Source organism: Phacochoerus africanus, chromosome 10, assembly GCF_016906955.1.
Source record: "Phacochoerus africanus isolate WHEZ1 chromosome 10, ROS_Pafr_v1, whole genome shotgun sequence".
Taxonomy (NCBI): Eukaryota; Metazoa; Chordata; class Mammalia; order Artiodactyla; family Suidae; genus Phacochoerus; species Phacochoerus africanus.
Window position 1 is genome coordinate 56,025,986 of NC_062553.1, and position 17,901 is coordinate 56,043,886.

The 17,901-nt window shown below is 42.4% G+C and overlaps 1 protein-coding gene across 2 annotated transcripts in view; it reads left to right on the plus strand.

The window, feature by feature from the left end:
* LOC125137531 (DNA-directed RNA polymerase II subunit RPB2) overlaps nucleotides 1-17,901 on the plus strand; it is a 49,190-nt gene that overhangs the window by 14,315 nt on the left and 16,974 nt on the right. For both annotated transcript variants that reach the window (XM_047798291.1, XM_047798290.1), the window contains 9 exons: nucleotides 1,497-1,661; nucleotides 5,029-5,225; nucleotides 5,671-5,790; nucleotides 6,563-6,749; nucleotides 10,012-10,155; nucleotides 10,391-10,530; nucleotides 10,625-10,736; nucleotides 16,084-16,238; nucleotides 17,241-17,439. In XM_047798291.1, the coding sequence (XP_047654247.1) occupies nucleotides 1,497-1,661; nucleotides 5,029-5,225; nucleotides 5,671-5,790; nucleotides 6,563-6,749; nucleotides 10,012-10,155; nucleotides 10,391-10,530; nucleotides 10,625-10,736; nucleotides 16,084-16,238; nucleotides 17,241-17,439 (1,419 nt within the window). The remainder of the gene's footprint in view (nucleotides 1-1,496; nucleotides 1,662-5,028; nucleotides 5,226-5,670; nucleotides 5,791-6,562; nucleotides 6,750-10,011; nucleotides 10,156-10,390; nucleotides 10,531-10,624; nucleotides 10,737-16,083; nucleotides 16,239-17,240; nucleotides 17,440-17,901) is intronic.

A 17,901-nucleotide genomic window follows, 5' to 3' on the forward strand; every position in this document is an offset into this window, starting at 1 on the left:
TTTTATAAGTTACCAGACTGCTTAGTCAAAAAGTCTTTCTGGAGCATATTATCACTGTTGTATGGTAGGCATTTTATTATTTGCTTATTGCTACATAACAAATTACTGCAGTAGCACCATTCCACAGTTTCTGGGTGTGGCTTAGCTGGGTCCTCTGGTCAAGCGCCTCTTACGAGGCTGCAGTCAGGGTGTTTGTCTGAGGGCTGATTTGCATGGTGGGCAGCTAGATCCAGTTCCCTGCTACAGGGCCACCTCCATGCAGCCACTGACAACAGGCAGCTGGCATGTCAGGGAGAGGGAGGGAGAGCCCTGGAGCACACAGGCAGGAGGGAAATCACCAGCTTTGGTGCCTTCATCCTGGAAGCAGCGAGCAGCCTGTGGTCTTTGTGAGATGCACGTCAGCATGTCCAGTTGATACTCAAGAACTAACAGTGTAAGAGTGGTCAGGGCTCACCGGGCACCATCTCAGAAGCCAACTGTCTCAGACATGTTGCTTACAGTGATGTAATCTAATAGCAGCTAGCTTTTTTTGAGTATGTGCTGTGCTCTGGTTATGTTACTCAGATTGCTTGATTTAATCTATGCACCTATATTGGAAATTTGTAATTAACTGTTTAATTCCACATACATTTTTATTTATTAAAATTTTTTTAATAAGTCATATATGCACATTAAAATAGTTCAAAAAGTACAGAAAAGAGTACAGTGTAAAAAATAGTCTTCCTCTGACCCTTAAGATCTCTTCCCTAGAGGTAGCTGCTCTTAATAATTTCTTATGAATCCATCCAGAAATAGTCTTAATGCAAAAAAATACAGATGTGCATACCATCTGTATACACCATTAGAATTTTGCTGGTATCTTTTAAAAACATGTTTAGATTAGCAATCAGTCACTGCTTTTTTTTTTTTTTGGTCTCTTGAGGGCCGCACCCATAGCATATGGAAATTCCCAGGCTAGGGGTCAAATCGTAGCTACTCCACAGCCACAGCCGTGTGGGATCCGAGCCGGGTCTGCAGCCTACACCACAGTTCATGGCAATGCTGGATCCTTAACCCACTGAGCAAGGCCAGGGATTGAACCTGCAATCTCATGGTTCCTAGTTGGATTTGTTTCTGCTGCACCATGATGGGAAATTCTCCCCTATTTCTTTATTCCAAAATTTGTAATGTTTCTGGTGGGGAGAAAGGGCGAGGTGAGTCTGTGTTGACGTTCTTTTGGAGCCAGAGATCATTTCCAAATGCAGTCTTGGGGAGTCCTAGAGGATCCTGACAGAGAATGGAAGTTCTCTCAGGCTTAAATGACCAGCCTGTCCTTCAGATGAGTAAACCCGTTACAGCCATTTTGAAAAGCAGCCTTTGGATGCTTCTTACAGTATTAGAGACATGCTTCTTTTGAAGTACATACAATGAACATGTATATAAAATGCTTCTTGTGGTGTTTATATATGGCTGCCATCTCTCTGTCCTCATATTCTAATGATGATTTATTTCTCTAGGGTGCAAAAAAGAGTGCTATTGGTCAGCGTATTGTGGCAACCCTTCCATATATCAAGCAAGAAGTTCCCATCATTATTGTGTTCAGAGCATTGGGTTTTGTGTCTGACAGAGATATTTTAGAGCATATTATTTATGACTTTGAAGATCCAGAGATGATGGAAATGGTAATGTGAAAACAAAATATATTCATAGTGTTTTACAAGAGGTTTAAAGTTACTATTTTTCATCCTAAAAAGCAGGAGAAAGGTGTCTGAAGACCAGTGTAGCTATTGCAGACCCTGTGCTGCTTGTTGTTTGTGAAAGCCTCAGCCCTGCCTGGCCTCTCTCCTGACAATCCTGTGTAAAATAGACATGGAAACTAGAGGCAGCCAGAGTTCACTGACAGCAGCAACAAGAAACAGGAATTAAGGAAAATCATAAAAACATACAAGACTGGGGAGTTCCCTGGTGGCTCATTGAGTTAAGCTGTGCTGTCACTGCTGTGGCTCAGGCCTCTCCTGTGGCATAGGATTGATCCCTGGCCCAGGAACTTCTGCATGCAGAAGGCGTGGCCAAAAAAAAATTGAAATGAAAGCATACTAGTGTGGTGCAGTTTAGTAAAAAGGAAAAGCCAGTTGATATTTTACTTTTTTTTTTTTGTCTTTTGAGGTCTGCTCCTGTGGCATATGGATGTTCCCAGGCTAGGTTAAGGATCTGGCATTGCCGTGAGCTGTGGTGTAGGTCGGAGCTGTAGCCGCTGGCCTATGCCACAGCCACAGCAACACTGGATCGGAGCCGCATCTGCTCATGGCAACACTGGATCTTTAAACCACTGAGCGAGGCCAGGGATCAAACTCGCAACCTTATGGTTCTTATTCAGATTTGTTTCCGCTGTACCACAACAGGAACTCCGATATTTTATTCTTTTAAAAATTTTTTTTAAAAGCTATTTTTATTTTTTTCATTATAGTTGGTTTATAGTGTTCTGTCAATTTCTACTCTGCAGCCAAGTGACCCAGTCACACATACACATATATGTTCTTTTTCTCATGTTATCCTCTATCATAAGTGACTAGATATAGTTCCCAGTGCTCTATAGCAGGACCTCATTGCCCATCCATTCCAAAGGCATTTTTGTTTTTGAACAGCCATACCTGTGGCATGTGGAAGTTCTGCACCTGGAAGTTCCCAGGTTTGGGGTTGAATTGAAGCTGTAGCTGAAGCCTACGCCCTGGTCACGGCAACACCGGATCCAAAATGCATCTGTAGCCTACCCTGGATCCTAAACCCACTGAGCGAGGCCAGGGATTGAGTCCATGTCCTCACCAAGACAACGTCGGGTCCTTAACCCGCTGAGCCAAGATGGGAACTCTTCTCTTTTTTTTTTTTTTTTAAAAAAAACCTTTTTCTTTTTCTTTCTTTCTTTCTTTTTTTTTTTTTTTTGCCATTTCTTGGGCCGCTCCCGTGGCATATGGAGGTTCCCAGGCTAGGGGTCGAATCAGAGCTGTAGCCGCCAGCCTACACCACAACCACAGCAACGCAGAATCCGAGCTGTGTCTGCAGTCTACACCTCAGCTCACGGCAACACTGGATCCTTAACCCACTGAGCAAGGCCAGGGATCGAACCCGCAACCTCATGGTTCCTAGTCGGATTCGTTAACCACTGAGCCATGACGGGAACTCCCCTTTTTTTTTTTTTTTTTGCAATCATTTTAAACTTACAGAAAAGTTGCAAATGACTCTTGTATACTCTGTACTCACATTCACCCATGTTTAGCTGTTACCTTTGCCACAGTTGCTTTGGGGTTCTCTTTATATATACAGGTTATTTGTTTTCTGAATCACTTGAGAGTAAGTTTTAGGCATCATGTCCTTTACCCCAAATACTTCAGTGTATGTTTTCTCAAACCTGGACGTTTACTCACATAGTCATAGTACAATCTGTAAAATTGGGACTTTGGTAAATATATGCTATTAACCTAGAAAGAGTCAGGTTTTTGCTAGTGTTCCTGATAAGTTCCTTAACGGCATTTGATTCTTCATCTCTTTTCACTTTCTCTTGTCTTTTTCCTTAATCTTTTTTTTTTTTTCTTTTTTGTCTTTTTAGGGCCACACCCACGGTACATGGAGGTTCCCAGGCTAGGGGTCTAATCAGAGCTGTAGTCGCTGGCCTATACCACAACCACAGCAACGCCGGATCTGAGCTGCGTCTGCGACCTCCACCACAGCTCACGGCAATACCAGATCCTTAACCCACTGAGCAAGGCCAGGGATTGAACCTACAGCCTCATGGATGCTAGTCAGATTCGTTTCCTCTGAGCCATGACAAGAACTCCCCCTCAGTCTTTTATAACCCTGAAAATTTTGGAAGGGATAGGCCATTTATTTTGTAGAATATCCTTCACTTTAGGTTTTTCTGCTGGTTCCGCATGATTAGATTCTGTTTATGCTTGTTTTGGCAGGACAGATAGAGATCTTACTATGCTTCCCAGGGAGTCACAGGGTGTCACTTTTGTCCTATTATTGGGAATGGCAACTTCCCAGTGGCATCCCTTAGTTTCCTCCAGGAAGGCTCGTTGAGTCTAGAAAAATCCTCATTTCCTTACCAGTCTTTCCCATTGGTGCCCCTTGTCTCTCTTCAGGTGGTTGATATATTCTTCACGTTGTCCTGAATTGTCCAGAGTCTTAAGAGTACAGAGAAATGAGGTAGAATACAGGCTAAACATTAGTCTCAGATTTAGAAAGTGGGGTATATTTTAGTTAGTATTTATTTATATGGTTACATTACCAAAATGGATTCCGGTTGTTATTCTTTTAGCAGTAGTCACATGTTCTGTTGGTTTTTTTTCTTTTTTCTTTTTTTTTTTTCTGTCTTTACAGGGCCACACCTGTGGCATATGGAGATTTCCCAGGCTAGGGGGTCGAATCAGAGCTGTAGCTGCTGGCCTACACCACAGCCACAGCAATGCCGGATCCTTAACCCACTGAGCGAGGCGCCGGGGATCGAACCCACGTCCTCATGGCTCCTAGTCGGGTTCCTTAACCACTGAGCCATGACAGGAACTCCTGTTTTTTTTTTTTTTCTTTAACTTAAAGATAATAAGTAAGTAGTTAAAAGTAAAGATAACCTCTTAAACCAAGGATGAAAACAGTGTCACATTTATTCATTTGAGGCTTAGTAAATTTTAATTTGAGTATTAAATTTCTCTAATTTGATTTTAGATATTTAAAAAATTGTTCGTTAAAGTATAAAAACAACAAAAACTCCGAGTACCCACTCTGCTCTGTTATAATGTAATTACTTGTATTTTTCTAGAAAGTATAATGTCTGTGCTGATAAGTGGATTTTTTTCAAAGATTCTCTAGATCTCGGAGGTGTGTTGAAGTTCTAAGATTTTGTGATTCCTTGATTTTCTAAAAATATTTGCATATTCAGTTAGGTTCATAAGGATAACCTTTCAAACAGTAATAAGTTAACATATTATAAGTTCGGTGATAAATGAGTTATTTTGAAGATAATGATTTTGAAAATAATTTTTGTTTAACTGATAGGTTAAACCTTCTCTTGATGAAGCTTTTGTCATCCAAGAACAGAATGTTGCACTAAACTTCATTGGTTCAAGAGGGGCAAAGCCTGGTGTCACTAAAGAGAAAAGAATTAAATATGCCAAGGAGGTCTTACAGAAAGAAATGCTCCCTCATGTTGGCGTGAGTGATTTTTGTGAGACCAAGAAAGCTTATTTCTTGGGGTACGTTAAATTTCATTGTTTTAGGTTTTTTTTTCAAGATATGGTTGAGATAAATTTTTTACTTAAAGCTAAAAATGTCAAAATTGCTGTTTTTAATACATAGCCTTTAAAAAAGCCAGCACCTGGAGTTCCCGTCGTGGCGCAGTGGTTAACGAATCCGACTAGGAACCATGAGGTTGCGGGTTCGGTCCCTGCCCTTGCTCAGTGGGTTAACGATCCGGCGTTGCCGTGAGCTGTGGTGTAGGTTGCAGATGCGGCTCGGATCCCGCGTTGCTGTGGCTCTGGCGTAGGCCGGTGGCTACAGCTCCGATTCAACCCCTAGCCTGGGAACCTCCATATGCCGTGGGAACGGCCCAAGAAATAGCAACAACAACAACAACAACAACAAAAAGCCAGCACCATGTCTTATTTCTTTCCTTTTTTTTTTTTTTTTTTTTTTTTTAAGGTATATGGTTCATAGGTTGCTTCTAGCAGCTCTGGGTAGAAGAGAACTAGATGACAGAGATCACTATGGAAACAAAAGATTGGACCTTGCTGGACCACTCCTTGCATTCTTATTTAGAGGGTAAGACATACAGGGTGACATCGTTAAAGTAGAGCTCACTTAGGTTTTTGCACTTTGGGGGAGGTGCTAAGCCATCTTGCACCATGGCTGCATATGAAGTTGGATACATTCTCTTGGTCACTTGCCAGTGTAGTTCTGCTTTGTGTCTGAGAATTTCAGGATTGTGAGGACAGTTTATTACTGGTTTATATGTTCTTTATTCTTCTCTACCTTTATAGGGCATTTGAGAAAGCTGAATTATTGCCTTGGTTTTCTAAGTGCTGATATTGGAATTTTTATTAGTTCTGCTTTGCAGTTTATGAAAACACAAAGCTGGAGGGAAATCTGTTGAAATATTAGTAGTGGTTGTGTGAGTGTTGGGGTTATGTGATTTTTATTATGAAACATTTTTATATTTTCCATATTTCCTTATAATTAATATGTAATACTTATATAATTGAAAAATTGTTCATAAAAATAATGTAGACAGTTTAATACAAATATAATAGTAGCAGTGTTTTGTGCATTTTCTCTTATTTATTGTGTTATAAATTAGTGTTTTTCAACCTTTTGTTATCACCTCACTAAGGAGCCTCTTTTTACCTTTTTTCCTAACTGCTTTGCCTGTGTTTGTTAACATATGGACATCTGTGCTTTCGTATAGAAGGAAGTAAAACCTCCCTCCCTCCTTTAGCTCAACCACTTCTGTCTCCCTTGTGGGCAGTATTTTCCCTGTTGAGAATGCATATTATAGACCTTTATGTATTTAAAACAATACCGTTTTATTGGGCAGAATGTTTAAGAATTTGCTTAAGGAAGTACGGATCTATGCACAGAAGTTCATTGATCGAGGAAAAGATTTTAACCTGGAGCTGGCAATTAAAACAAGGATTATATCTGATGGCCTAAAATACTCTTTAGCTACTGGAAACTGGGGTGACCAGAAGAAAGCCCATCAGGCCAGAGCCGGCGTGTCGCAGGTAAGGACGTCAGCTGTGACTGCAGGTTTCATGAGGAAATGTTGTGGAGCTAGTAGAGTTTAAATTGTTTGAATTGAAGTTTTCTTTTTTTTGTTTTTTTCTTTTGGTCAGATGTAGAAGCACTTGGAGGCTTTTGAATATAAAAGTGAAAGTTTTGGAGTTCCCGTTGTGGCGCAGTGGTTAACAAATCTGACTAGGAACCATGAGGTTGAGGGTTCGGTCCCTGGCCTTGCTCAGTGTGTTAAGGATCCAGCGTTGCCGTGAACTGTGGTATAGGTTGCAGACGCGGCTTGGATCCAGCGTTGTTGTGGCTCTGGTGTAGGCCATCGGCTACGGCTCCGTTTAGACCCCTAGCCTGGGAACCTCCATATGCCGAGGAAGTAGCCCAAGAAATGGCAAAAAGACAAAAAAAAGAGACAAAAAAAGTGAAATTTTTCTTAATTGAGCTGTCAGTATCACTGAGAGATTTAAAGTTTTGGCTTTTGAGTCAAGATCATTAATAAATACTACTAGCCACCTAGGTGATGAGACAGTCCATGTTTGTGAAATTTTTCTGTCTTAAAAGCTCCATGTGAGAAGATGATGCCCAGAGGATAAATGAGCATATCTCTACCTTTTTTGCAAACTGTAATATTTCTGACACTGATTTCTCTGTGTTGGCCTGTGTGTGCAGTGATGGCAGTAACTACTCTTAGAGGGAGTAATGGAAACTGTTTACAAAAATGTCTCACTAGGCATTTAAAAAAATTTTTTTGTGTGTGATTTTAATGTAAGATTGAAGATTTGTAAGGCACACCTCTAGATTTATGGAGAGGATCTCCTTCTGTTTGCTTTTTTTAAAACTAGCCTATACCCATGTCACCTGATTAATTCAGCATTCAGACACCAGCATTAACCACTTGATTCCTAGAAACCTGATGCTTTTAGAAATTCTTGGAGGGGGAGTTCCCGTCATGGCTCTGAGGAAACGAATCTTACTAGTACCCATGAGGACTCAGTTTCAATCCCTGGCCTCGCTCAGTGGTATAAGGATCCGGTGTTGCTCTGAGCTTTGTGTAGCTTGCAAACTTGGCTCAGATCCTGCATTTCTGTGGCTGTGGTGTAGGCCAACAGCTGTAGCTCCCATTCCACCCCTAGCCTGGGAACTTCCATATGCTGCGGGTGCGGCTCTAAAAGGACCAAAGGAAAAAAAAAAAAAAAATGGAGACTGCTACTAGCCCTTGAGTAAGGGTTTGTGGAGCCTTCCTGGTGTTGGTGATGCCTGGTTCATGAGCATTAATGAGATACTGTTCCTGCCCTCAAGGAGCTCATCTTCTCTCAGAAGAAACATTCATCCATGTACAGCTCACCCTGTTTTGAGCTGAATTATGATAAATGACATCCTGCCATTTGGGTACTATGTGTGGCTGTGGGATTCGGGATGTGCCAGGCACTCTGCCACTTGTTGGCATTGGCGATGCAAAAATGACTAAAACGAGCCCTGACCTTCAGTAGTTGACAGTCTCTACCCCCAGATGGATGTAAACAGACATTACAGGCCGTACAGTGAGTATGAAGTGAGAGCTATGCACGCCTCTCTGGGAATGCTGGAAGAGGGGTTTTAGTATAGGCTGAGAAGATGAAAAGGAATATTTTCTTTTGGAGGTAACACTTGAGCTGAATCTCTAGAGGTAGTTGGGAAATAGACCAGGCCTGGAGGTAGGTTAGAACCAGCAGTTGTCAAGAAAGCTGGAGAAAACTGCTGACATCCTGAGCAAAGGGACGGAGCGGGGAGGGCATGTGTGGTGGACGGAGCTGGAGCAGGCTGGCGCTGTCCATCAGAGGGGGCGGGTGAAGGCCGTGGGGTGGAGACGGGAGCTGGGAGCAGCTCCTAGGCAGAGTCCTGTTCAGGATTATTCTCAGGAGGCTTCACAGTGATTGTTGTGAGCAAAGAGATGGAGAAGGGCGGGCTGAGGTGGAAGGAAGGATGGTTGCGGTAGCCGAGTGAGAAGCCATTCGTTAGGCCTGCCCTGGAGTGCTTGTGCAGGGATGGAGTGCAGGACAGACTTGAGAAGCAAGAGGAAGCAGGTTCTGTAGGACTTTGTGTTGGGTAGTTGAAGGATGGCCCCTCCACGGAGTGGGGACGCAGAGCAGTTCTTGGTGAGGTGGTGGGGGGTCTGGTGTAGAGGTGCTGACATCCCGCCAGGCCAAGGAGAGTGGGAGCACATCCATTCTCTGGCCACAGGATGGTCTTCGGGCTGGAGGCAGAGTGCTTGGGCTGCAGGCGTCCGGAGATGTAGCGAAGGCATCTGGGGCCTCATTGGGAAGAGTTTCTTGTCAGCAGGCTCCCCTGGAGCTGGTCTGTGGGCATCCACTTGGCGTTTGTCCACGTGGGTGAGTGATGGGGACATAGACTTTGGTGACCAGGTGGCACATTGGAGGGGAGATGGCCAGGGTTGGCGAGTGCTGACAGTGTAAGAGGTGAGGAGCTGTCTGTGACCCTGGGAATAGAGGGGCTGGCTTTTTGAGAAAGTGTGAAGAGCTGACAGCGCACGTGTACTGATGTGTGAAAGGCGGAAGTCAGAGACCAAAAAAATTTGAGATGTTTGGGTTGGAAGATTCAGGGAAGTGTGACGGCGTCCACCTGATGAGAGATGTAGGAAGAGGAAGGAGGATGGGGTGTTGTAGGGCCAGAAGAGCGGTGGCTTATTACCAGGTACACTGCGTCTGTGTTTGGTGGCTTTATGTCTCTCTCCGTGTTGCCTTTCTTCTAAGTGTTACTTTGCTTAATATTCTCTAAGTATTGATTCTCCTGTTGGATTCAGAGGCTTTAGGCCTGGAAAGGTTCTGGGATGGATTAGTCTGCCATGCACAAGGCCTGTGAGTTGGTCGCATTTAACGTGCATTTAACACTTAGTGCCCAGTGCATGCCAAGTACTGTTCTAGGTACTGGGACACAGCAGAGGACAGAACAAATAAATGAGAAAGCCCCACTCCTGTGGGACTGACACCATCATGGCTGGAGAGAGACCATGAGCGTTTATGTGCTGTGGTAGATGCGTATGTCATTCGTTTGCCATCCTGCTGTAAGGGTCGGTGAGGTTCCCAGGGTGAACAGGACCTCCCAGGGCAGGACAGGGAAGAGAAGGGAGGGATGGGAGAGGTGGACACTAAGTGGATCATATGTCAAAATGCCTTTGCCTTGTTCTAGTATTTGCCAGAAATGTGATCGTGTGAGTAACAGAAGTGCCCAAACGTTATAAAGATTCGCTTTGTTTTCTAGGTATTAAACCGCCTGACTTTTGCATCTACTCTTTCTCACCTTCGTCGTTTAAACTCTCCCATTGGTAGAGACGGCAAACTAGCGAAACCAAGGCAGTTGCACAATACATTATGGGGAATGGTGTGTCCTGCTGAGACCCCAGAGGTAATGGGCTAGCATTTGTGTCCCAGACAGAAAGTCTGAGAGGGGTTATGTTAGGATATAATTACTTTAGAAGTAAATTTTAATTTAATTACGTAGTATACTTTAGAACCAAAATATTATTTATATTTTTGTTCTTAGGAAGTAAGAGTACATCCTGAAGGACAAATATTTATGGAGAGAATTTTGATAGGCATGTTAAATCACTGTGACTAATATGTACTTTACTTATCCCAAGGGCCACGCTGTAGGACTTGTGAAGAATTTAGCCCTGATGGCTTATATTTCAGTTGGATCTCAACCTTCTCCAATTCTAGAGTTTTTAGAAGAATGGAGTATGGAAAATTTAGAAGAAATTTCTCCTGCAGCTATTGCTGAGTGCGTATAGATACAATTCTTTAGACACTGTTGTTAGCCTTTGGTTATTGCTTAGAGTTATTAAGTGCAAAATGCCTTTGATTTTGCATTTTAGTGCAACCAAGATCTTTGTTAATGGCTGCTGGGTTGGAATACATAAAGACCCTGAACAACTGATGAACACTCTAAGGAAACTGCGGCGCCAGATGGACATCATCGTGTCTGAGGTAAGAAGAGTCTTGAATTAACCAAGAGGGTGTGATCTATGGGATTTCCAAACAAGGCACAAGACTAGTGAAAGTTATCTTTGCATTGGTATCTTTCTTGAATGAATTTCATTTCCTTTGAATTGTTAAGTTTATTGTCAAAAGTCTAGGTGATATTTAGAGCTAAATTTAAGTGTAAGGTATTGCTTGCTTTAATGCCTTAGATATATGCATCTAAAATTTTGATGGGTAATATAAGTTATTAAATTACACTTTAGAATTCAAATTACATTTTAAAGTAAAAAATTCTTTTGAGAATCTTTTTGTAAAGCTGACAGTATTACTTTTTTTGATTATTATTTTTTAATTACTCAATGAATTTATTACATTTATAGTTGTACAATGATCATCACAATCCAGTTTTATAGTATTTCCATCCCACACCCCCAGCGCATCCTCCTACCCCACAAACTGTCTCCTTTGGAAACCACAATTTTTTTAAAGTCTGTGAGTCAGTATCTGTTCTGCAAAGAAGTTCATTGTGACAGTAATGCTTTTAAAAGGCATGATCAGCTCTGATTTCTCCTTTGTCTGACTCCAAAGATTCATTCATGCAGTGCGATTGACTTTTATCAGATTCTCTTAGATTTTGGTGGATGCTGACGTGCTCTGGATTAGGGTGGGATTTTTTTTTCTTTTTTTCTTTTTATGGCCATACCTGCAGCACATGGAAGTGCCCATGCCGGGGGAAACCAAGCTGCAGCTGTGGCCTACACCTCAGCCATGTCAACATGGTATTTGAACTGCATCTGTGATCGACACCACAGTTTATGGTAACATTGTATCCTTAATACAATGCCAGGGATTGAACCTCCATCCTCAGAGAGACAACATCGAGTCCTTAACTTGCTGAGCCACAATGGGCATTCTTGGATTTTTTTCTTTTTTTTAATCATTAAAATGTAGCGTGAGCTTTATTTTTCCCTCAGATAGGGCTTTTGCTCTTAGGGCACTGCCTTGAGGGATAGGGCTCAGGCTTTTGATTCTCCTAAAGCTATACCTTGGGGTCTGTCTAGGTGAAAGTAGGTCTGGAGAGGAAACTGTAGCACACTTAGGCTGGCCTCCTGTCTATGTGGCAAAGTAGAGAACTGAGGTTCGGCTGCTCCAGGCCTTCCTCAAGTGGGCAGACCCGGGGTTTCTCGTGGGTGTATTCGTAGCTTGAAGTCAGGAACAGGATGCCTCACTTGGGGGTGGGCAGGGCTGGGAGAAACCCTAAGAATCAACAGTGGCTGTGTTTTTGTAACTGAGAACCTGGTTCATGCCATGTGTGTCTGCTGAGAGCTGCCTCTAGCTTTTCTGTGTTCTCTAGAGTAAATTTAAATTTTTTATGTTGTTTTAGGGCTCTTTCCCTTAATGGGCCCCTCTCTCAGCCTGGAATGCCTTTGCTCTCTGTCACCCATACCTCCTGAAAAATGGGCAAGAGAAAAGGGTGCCGATTACTGTTTTTAGGTAAATGTCACTAATTCTGCTGAGTTCTAGTAGTAACTCATCACCTTCAGGGTGTTTTACCTGGCCCCTCAGTTTGATTTTGATTAGAGATCGATAGACATTTTCTTTGAAGGGCTAAAGATTCAATGTTTTAGGGTGTGTTTACCTTACAGTGTCTGTTGTACATTCAGCTCTGCTGTTGTGGAGAAAAGTAGCCATAGACAATTCATGAACCAGTAAAACTTTATTTACAAAAATAGATAGCAGGCGAAGGCGGATTTGGCCTGTAGCCTATTTGCTGAGCTCTTGATTTAGATATTTGTGACCGTATGTAGCATAATTTCCTTAAAAAGTAGAATGCTTGAGTTCCCTTTGTGGCTCAGCAGGTTACAAACCCAGCTAGTATCCTTGAGGATGCAGGTTCCATCCCTGGCCTTGCTCAGTGGGTTAAGGATCTGGCTTTGCTGTGAGCTGTGGTGTAGGTCACAGATGGAGTTTGAATGTGGCTGTGGCTGTGGTGTAGGCCAGCACTTGCAGCTCTGATTTGACCCTTAGTCTGGGAGCTTCCTTATGCTGCAGGTTAGCCCTAAAAAGGAAAAAAGAATGCTTATCTCAGGTAGTAACTATTGATTTATTTGCCTCTCTCATTCACCACGGTGTTAACTTCTCAGCAGCATGGAAAGTGTCTTTATAGGGCTTTTTGTATTTTCAGTTCTGAACACGGTGCTTGACGTGTAGTGTCTGACAAGGAGTGAGTGTTGAACCTATAAATGGACCCTGTGTCTTTCAATTAGGTTCTTTAATCTTCCACTGGAAATGGAGTTGGAAACCTCTAAGTGGGAGAATTGTGTATATTTTTCAGGAGTCTCCTACTTTTTCTTTACCTTCCTATTTTCTGATAACCAGAGGTCACCATGTTACCCATTTCTGACTTTCGCCTCAGTTTGGACCTATCAGGCTCCTGTCATCAGTCCTTCAAGAAGACCTATTTTCTTTGGTATTCTTGAAGGACTGATGATACTGTTTGGCCTTTGAGGAGACACAGCTCAATTTATGTCCTCCTATTAAGGCAATAGAGCTGTATTCCACTAGCTATGTTCTAATATAATATTGTATATTCTATTAGAAATTCTTTAAAGGTTCAAAGCAGACATTTGAGATTGCCGCACATGGTGTTTTTGCTCACTGTGTTTCATCTCGATTGTTTTCTTTTTTGTTTTTGTCTTTTTTTTTTGCTATTTCTTGGGCCGCTGCCGCAGCATATGGAGGTTCCCAGGCTAGGGGTCGAATCGGAGCTGTAGCCACCGGCCTACACCAGAGCCACAGCAACTCGGGATCCGAGCCGTGTCTGCGACCTACACCACAGCTCACAGCAACGCTGGATCGTTAACCCACTGAGCAAGGGCAGGGACCGAACCCGCAACCTCATGGTTCCTAGTCAGATTCATTAACCACTGCGCCATGACGGGAACTCCTCGATTGTTTTCTAAGGACAGGAAATGGGCTAAGAAATGTGGGACATTTTCTGTATCTTGGCTTTTGGTTTTTTGCTTTGGGACAGCTTGATGTTTTTGATCAAGCTTTTATGATTTACTATTGGTTTTATTTTTTATTTTTCTTGTCTTTTTGCCTTTTCATGCAGCATATGGTAATTCCCAGGCTAGGGGTCTAATCGGAGCCATAGCCACCGGCCTACGCCAGAGCCACAGCAACGTGGGATCTGAGCCGAGTCTGTGACCTACACCACAGCTCGCAGCAATGCCATATCCTTAACCCACTGAGCAAGGCCAGGGATCCAACCTGCAACCTCATGGTTCCCAGTCGGATTTTTTAACCACTGCACCATGATAAGAACTCCAATTTACTATTGGTTTTATACTGAGTAATCCAATCCTTTCTTTAATAAAGTTATCCAGATGTGATTTCCCTCTTTTAAAAGTACTTTTTAGAGAAATACCAATCTGTTTTTCTATTTCTCAACTCATTGGCAGTTACTTTCTTGGTTGGCTTTTTAAGAATATATTTTAGATCTAGATAATTCACAGGAAATTATTTGTTTACTTCTTGACATATATGTATTGGCACTTCATATTTTGTAGTGCTTTAAATAATTGATTATGGTCTTAATTGTACATTCCCCCCAGTTTTTTTTCTTTTTCTTTTTTTTTTGCTATGCCCACAGCATGCAGAAGTTCCTGGGCTAGGGATTGAACTTGCATCATAGCAGCAACCAGAGTCACATCAGTAGCAGTGCTGGAGCCCTAACCTGCTGAGCCACTAGGGAACACTATCTGAAAATTCTTTTGATACTTTCTAGCACTGTCCAGTAGAAATATAATGTGAATTACATATGTAATTACAGTTTTTAATAGTCATATTTTAAAAGTTTAAAAAATATGAAAATAATTTAAATATACTTTATTTGACCAAGTACATCAAAAATATTACAGTTTCAGGAGTTCCTGTCGTGGCTCAGTGGTTAGCAAATCCGACTAGGAACCATGAGGTTGAGGGTTCGATCCCTGGCCTAGCTCAGTGGGTTAAGGATCCAGCATTGCTGTGAGCTCTGGTGTAGGTCGCAGACGCGGCTCAGATCCCATGTTGCTGTGGCTCTGGTGTAGGCCAGCAGCTAAAGCTCTGATTAGACCCCTAGCCTTGCAACCTCCATATGCCATGGGAGCGGCCCTAGAAATGGCAAAAAGAAAAAAAAAAAAAAAGAATTACAGTTTCAGAGTTCCTTGGTGGCCTAGTGGTTAAGGATTTGGTGTTAATACTGTGGCTTGGGTCACTGCTGTGGTTCCATTTTGATCCCTGCCATGCATGTGGCCGAAAGAATTTTATACTTTTGGAGTTCCCGTCATGGCTTGGTGGAAACAAATCCATCTAGGAACCATGAGGTTGCAGGTTCGATCCCTGGTCTTGCTCAGTGGGTTAAGGATCTGGCCTTGCTGTGAGCTGTGGTGTAGGCTGCAGACACGGCTCGGATTCTCCATTGCTGTGGCTGTAGTGTAGGCCAGTGGCTATAGCTCTGATTCGACCCCTAGCCTGGAAACCTCCATATGCTGCAGGTGTGGCCGTCAAAAGGCAAAAGGCAAAAAAAAAAATTTTTACAATTTCAACATATGATCAGTGGAAAATTCTTTTTTTTTTTTTTTTTTTTTGCTTCTTAGGGCCACACCTATAGGTGATTTTGAGAAGTCAGGCTTATTTACCTGGAAAGACTGATGGGGGCACAGTGATACAGGGCAGGTTATTGAAAGGCTACAAGGTGAAGTATATGTAATTATCAAAGAGGCAAGATAAGAAATTGTCCTATGCTAGTGTTTGTGATATCAGTTATATTTTCTTCACTTTTATTTTGCATGACATTATAACCAGATGTTACTCATCTCTTTGATTACCAAGGTGTTAGATATTCATCTCATATGAAATTTTATTTTTTTTATTTTTATTTTTTTATTTTTTATTTTTTTGTCTTTTTGCTATTTCTTTGGGCCGCTCCCGCGGCATATGGAGGTTCCCAGGCTAGGGGTCGAATCGGAGCTGTAGCCGCCAGCCTACGCCACAGCCACAGCAACTCGGGATCCGAGCCTTGTCTGCAACCTACACCACAGCTCACGGCAACGCCGGATCGTTAACCCACTGAGCAAGGGCAGGGACCGAACCCGCAACCTCATGGTTCCTAGTCGGATTCGTTAACCACTGTGCCACAACGGGAACTCCTCATATGAAATTTTAAATTATACGTAGGTTTTTAGTATCTGAACAATGATAAATCAAGATTTGTTAATTTTATATGCTAATTTATTCATCTTTTTGTATTATTAGCTAAGCCTTAATGATAAAAAGTTCATGAGTATTTTTTTCCTTTTACTTATAGGTTTCTATGATCAGAGATATTCGTGAGAGAGAGATTCGGATCTATACAGATGCAGGTCGCATTTGTAGGCCACTTCTCATTGTGGAGAAACAAAAGCTACTTTTGAAGAAGAGACACATTGATCAGTTGAAAGAGAGAGAATATAACAATTACAGGTAAGAACATTCAGTTAGAAGAAAAGTTGAGATGTAATTCACATGCCATAAAATTAACCATTTTAAAGTATGTGTTTTGGTAGTTTTTAGTATATTCACAAGATAGTGCAGTTGCTACCACTATTTAATTTCAGAATATTTTCATTGACCTAAAAGGAAACCCTGTATTCATTGGTGGTCATATTGTTTTTCTTTTTCTTTTTTGTCTTTTGTCATTTTTTAGGGCCACACCCACAGCATATGGAGGTTCCCAGGCTGGGGGTTGAATCAGAGCTGCAGCTGCTGCCTACACCACAGCCACAGCAATGCAGGATCTGAGCCACATCTGTGACCTTCACCACAGCTCATGGCAACGCCGGATCATCAACCCACTGAGCAAGGCCAGGGATCGAACCCGCAACCTCATGGTTCCTAGTCGGATTCATTTCCATTGTGCCATGAGGGGAACTCCTACTCTTTGTTTTTATATATTTACTCCCTTAGCCCCTGAGGTGGTTTCTTTAGAGCAGAGCAGAGCATAATAAACTAGTAATAGTTTTGAAGCCAAACATTATGTGTTGTTCAGTAACTTTTTTTTTCCCCACTCTTTATAAGAATATATGTATTTTAGAACTCTTTCTATATGAATACATGCAGATGGAGTAATGCTTTTTATTACGTAGGAAGCTCAGCTAACTAAGGTAGTTGAGGAAGTAAGGAAGTGACATGCATTCTTTTTGTTTTTTTTTTTGTCTTGTCTTTTTGCCATTTCTTGGGCTGCTCTCGAGGCATATGGAGGTTCCCAGGCTAGAGATCTAATTGGAGTTGTAGCCACCAGCCTACGCCAGAGCCGCAGCAACTCAGGATCCGAGCCGAGTCTGCAACCTACACCACAGCTCACGGCAATGCCGGATCCTTAACCCACTGAGCAAGGCCAGGGATCTAACCTGCAACCTCATGGTTCCTAGTCGGATTCGTTAACCACTGAGCCACGACGGGAACTCCCTCATTCTTCTTTTTTAGTTGGCAGGATCTTGTGGCCAGTGGGGTAGTGGAGTACATCGATACTCTAGAAGAAGAAACAGTGATGCTCGCAATGACCCCAGACGACTTACAGGAGAAGGAAGTAGCTTATTGTTCCACATACACACACTGTGAGATTCATCCATCAATGATTCTTGGTGTCTGTGCCTCAATTATTCCTTTTCCTGATCATAACCAGGTTGGTGACAGTTTTTCACTATGATTTGTTAGGAATTGGGGGAAGTAGAATAAAAAGTAGAAATTAGTCTGTAGTTTTTTTTTTTTTTTTTTTTTTGCTTTTTCTAGGGCCGCTTCCTGCGGCATGTGGAGGTTCCCAGGCTAGGGGTCGAATCAGAGCTGTAGCCACCGGCCTACGCCAGAGCCACAGCAACGTGGCATCTGAGCCACATCTGCAACCTACACCATAGCTCATGGCAACGCCGGATCCTTAACCCACTGAGCAAGGCCAGGGATCGAACCTGCAACCTCATGGTTCCTATTCGGATTCATTAACCACTGTGCCATGATGGGAACTCCAGTCTGTAGTTTCTTTTGAAAGAAAACCCTTTTAGTGAAATGGCTGCGAATTATAGAATTAGCATTTAACATGCTTTTTCTTGTGTTTGATTCTTTTTCTTTTTAGGGCCGTACCCACAGCATA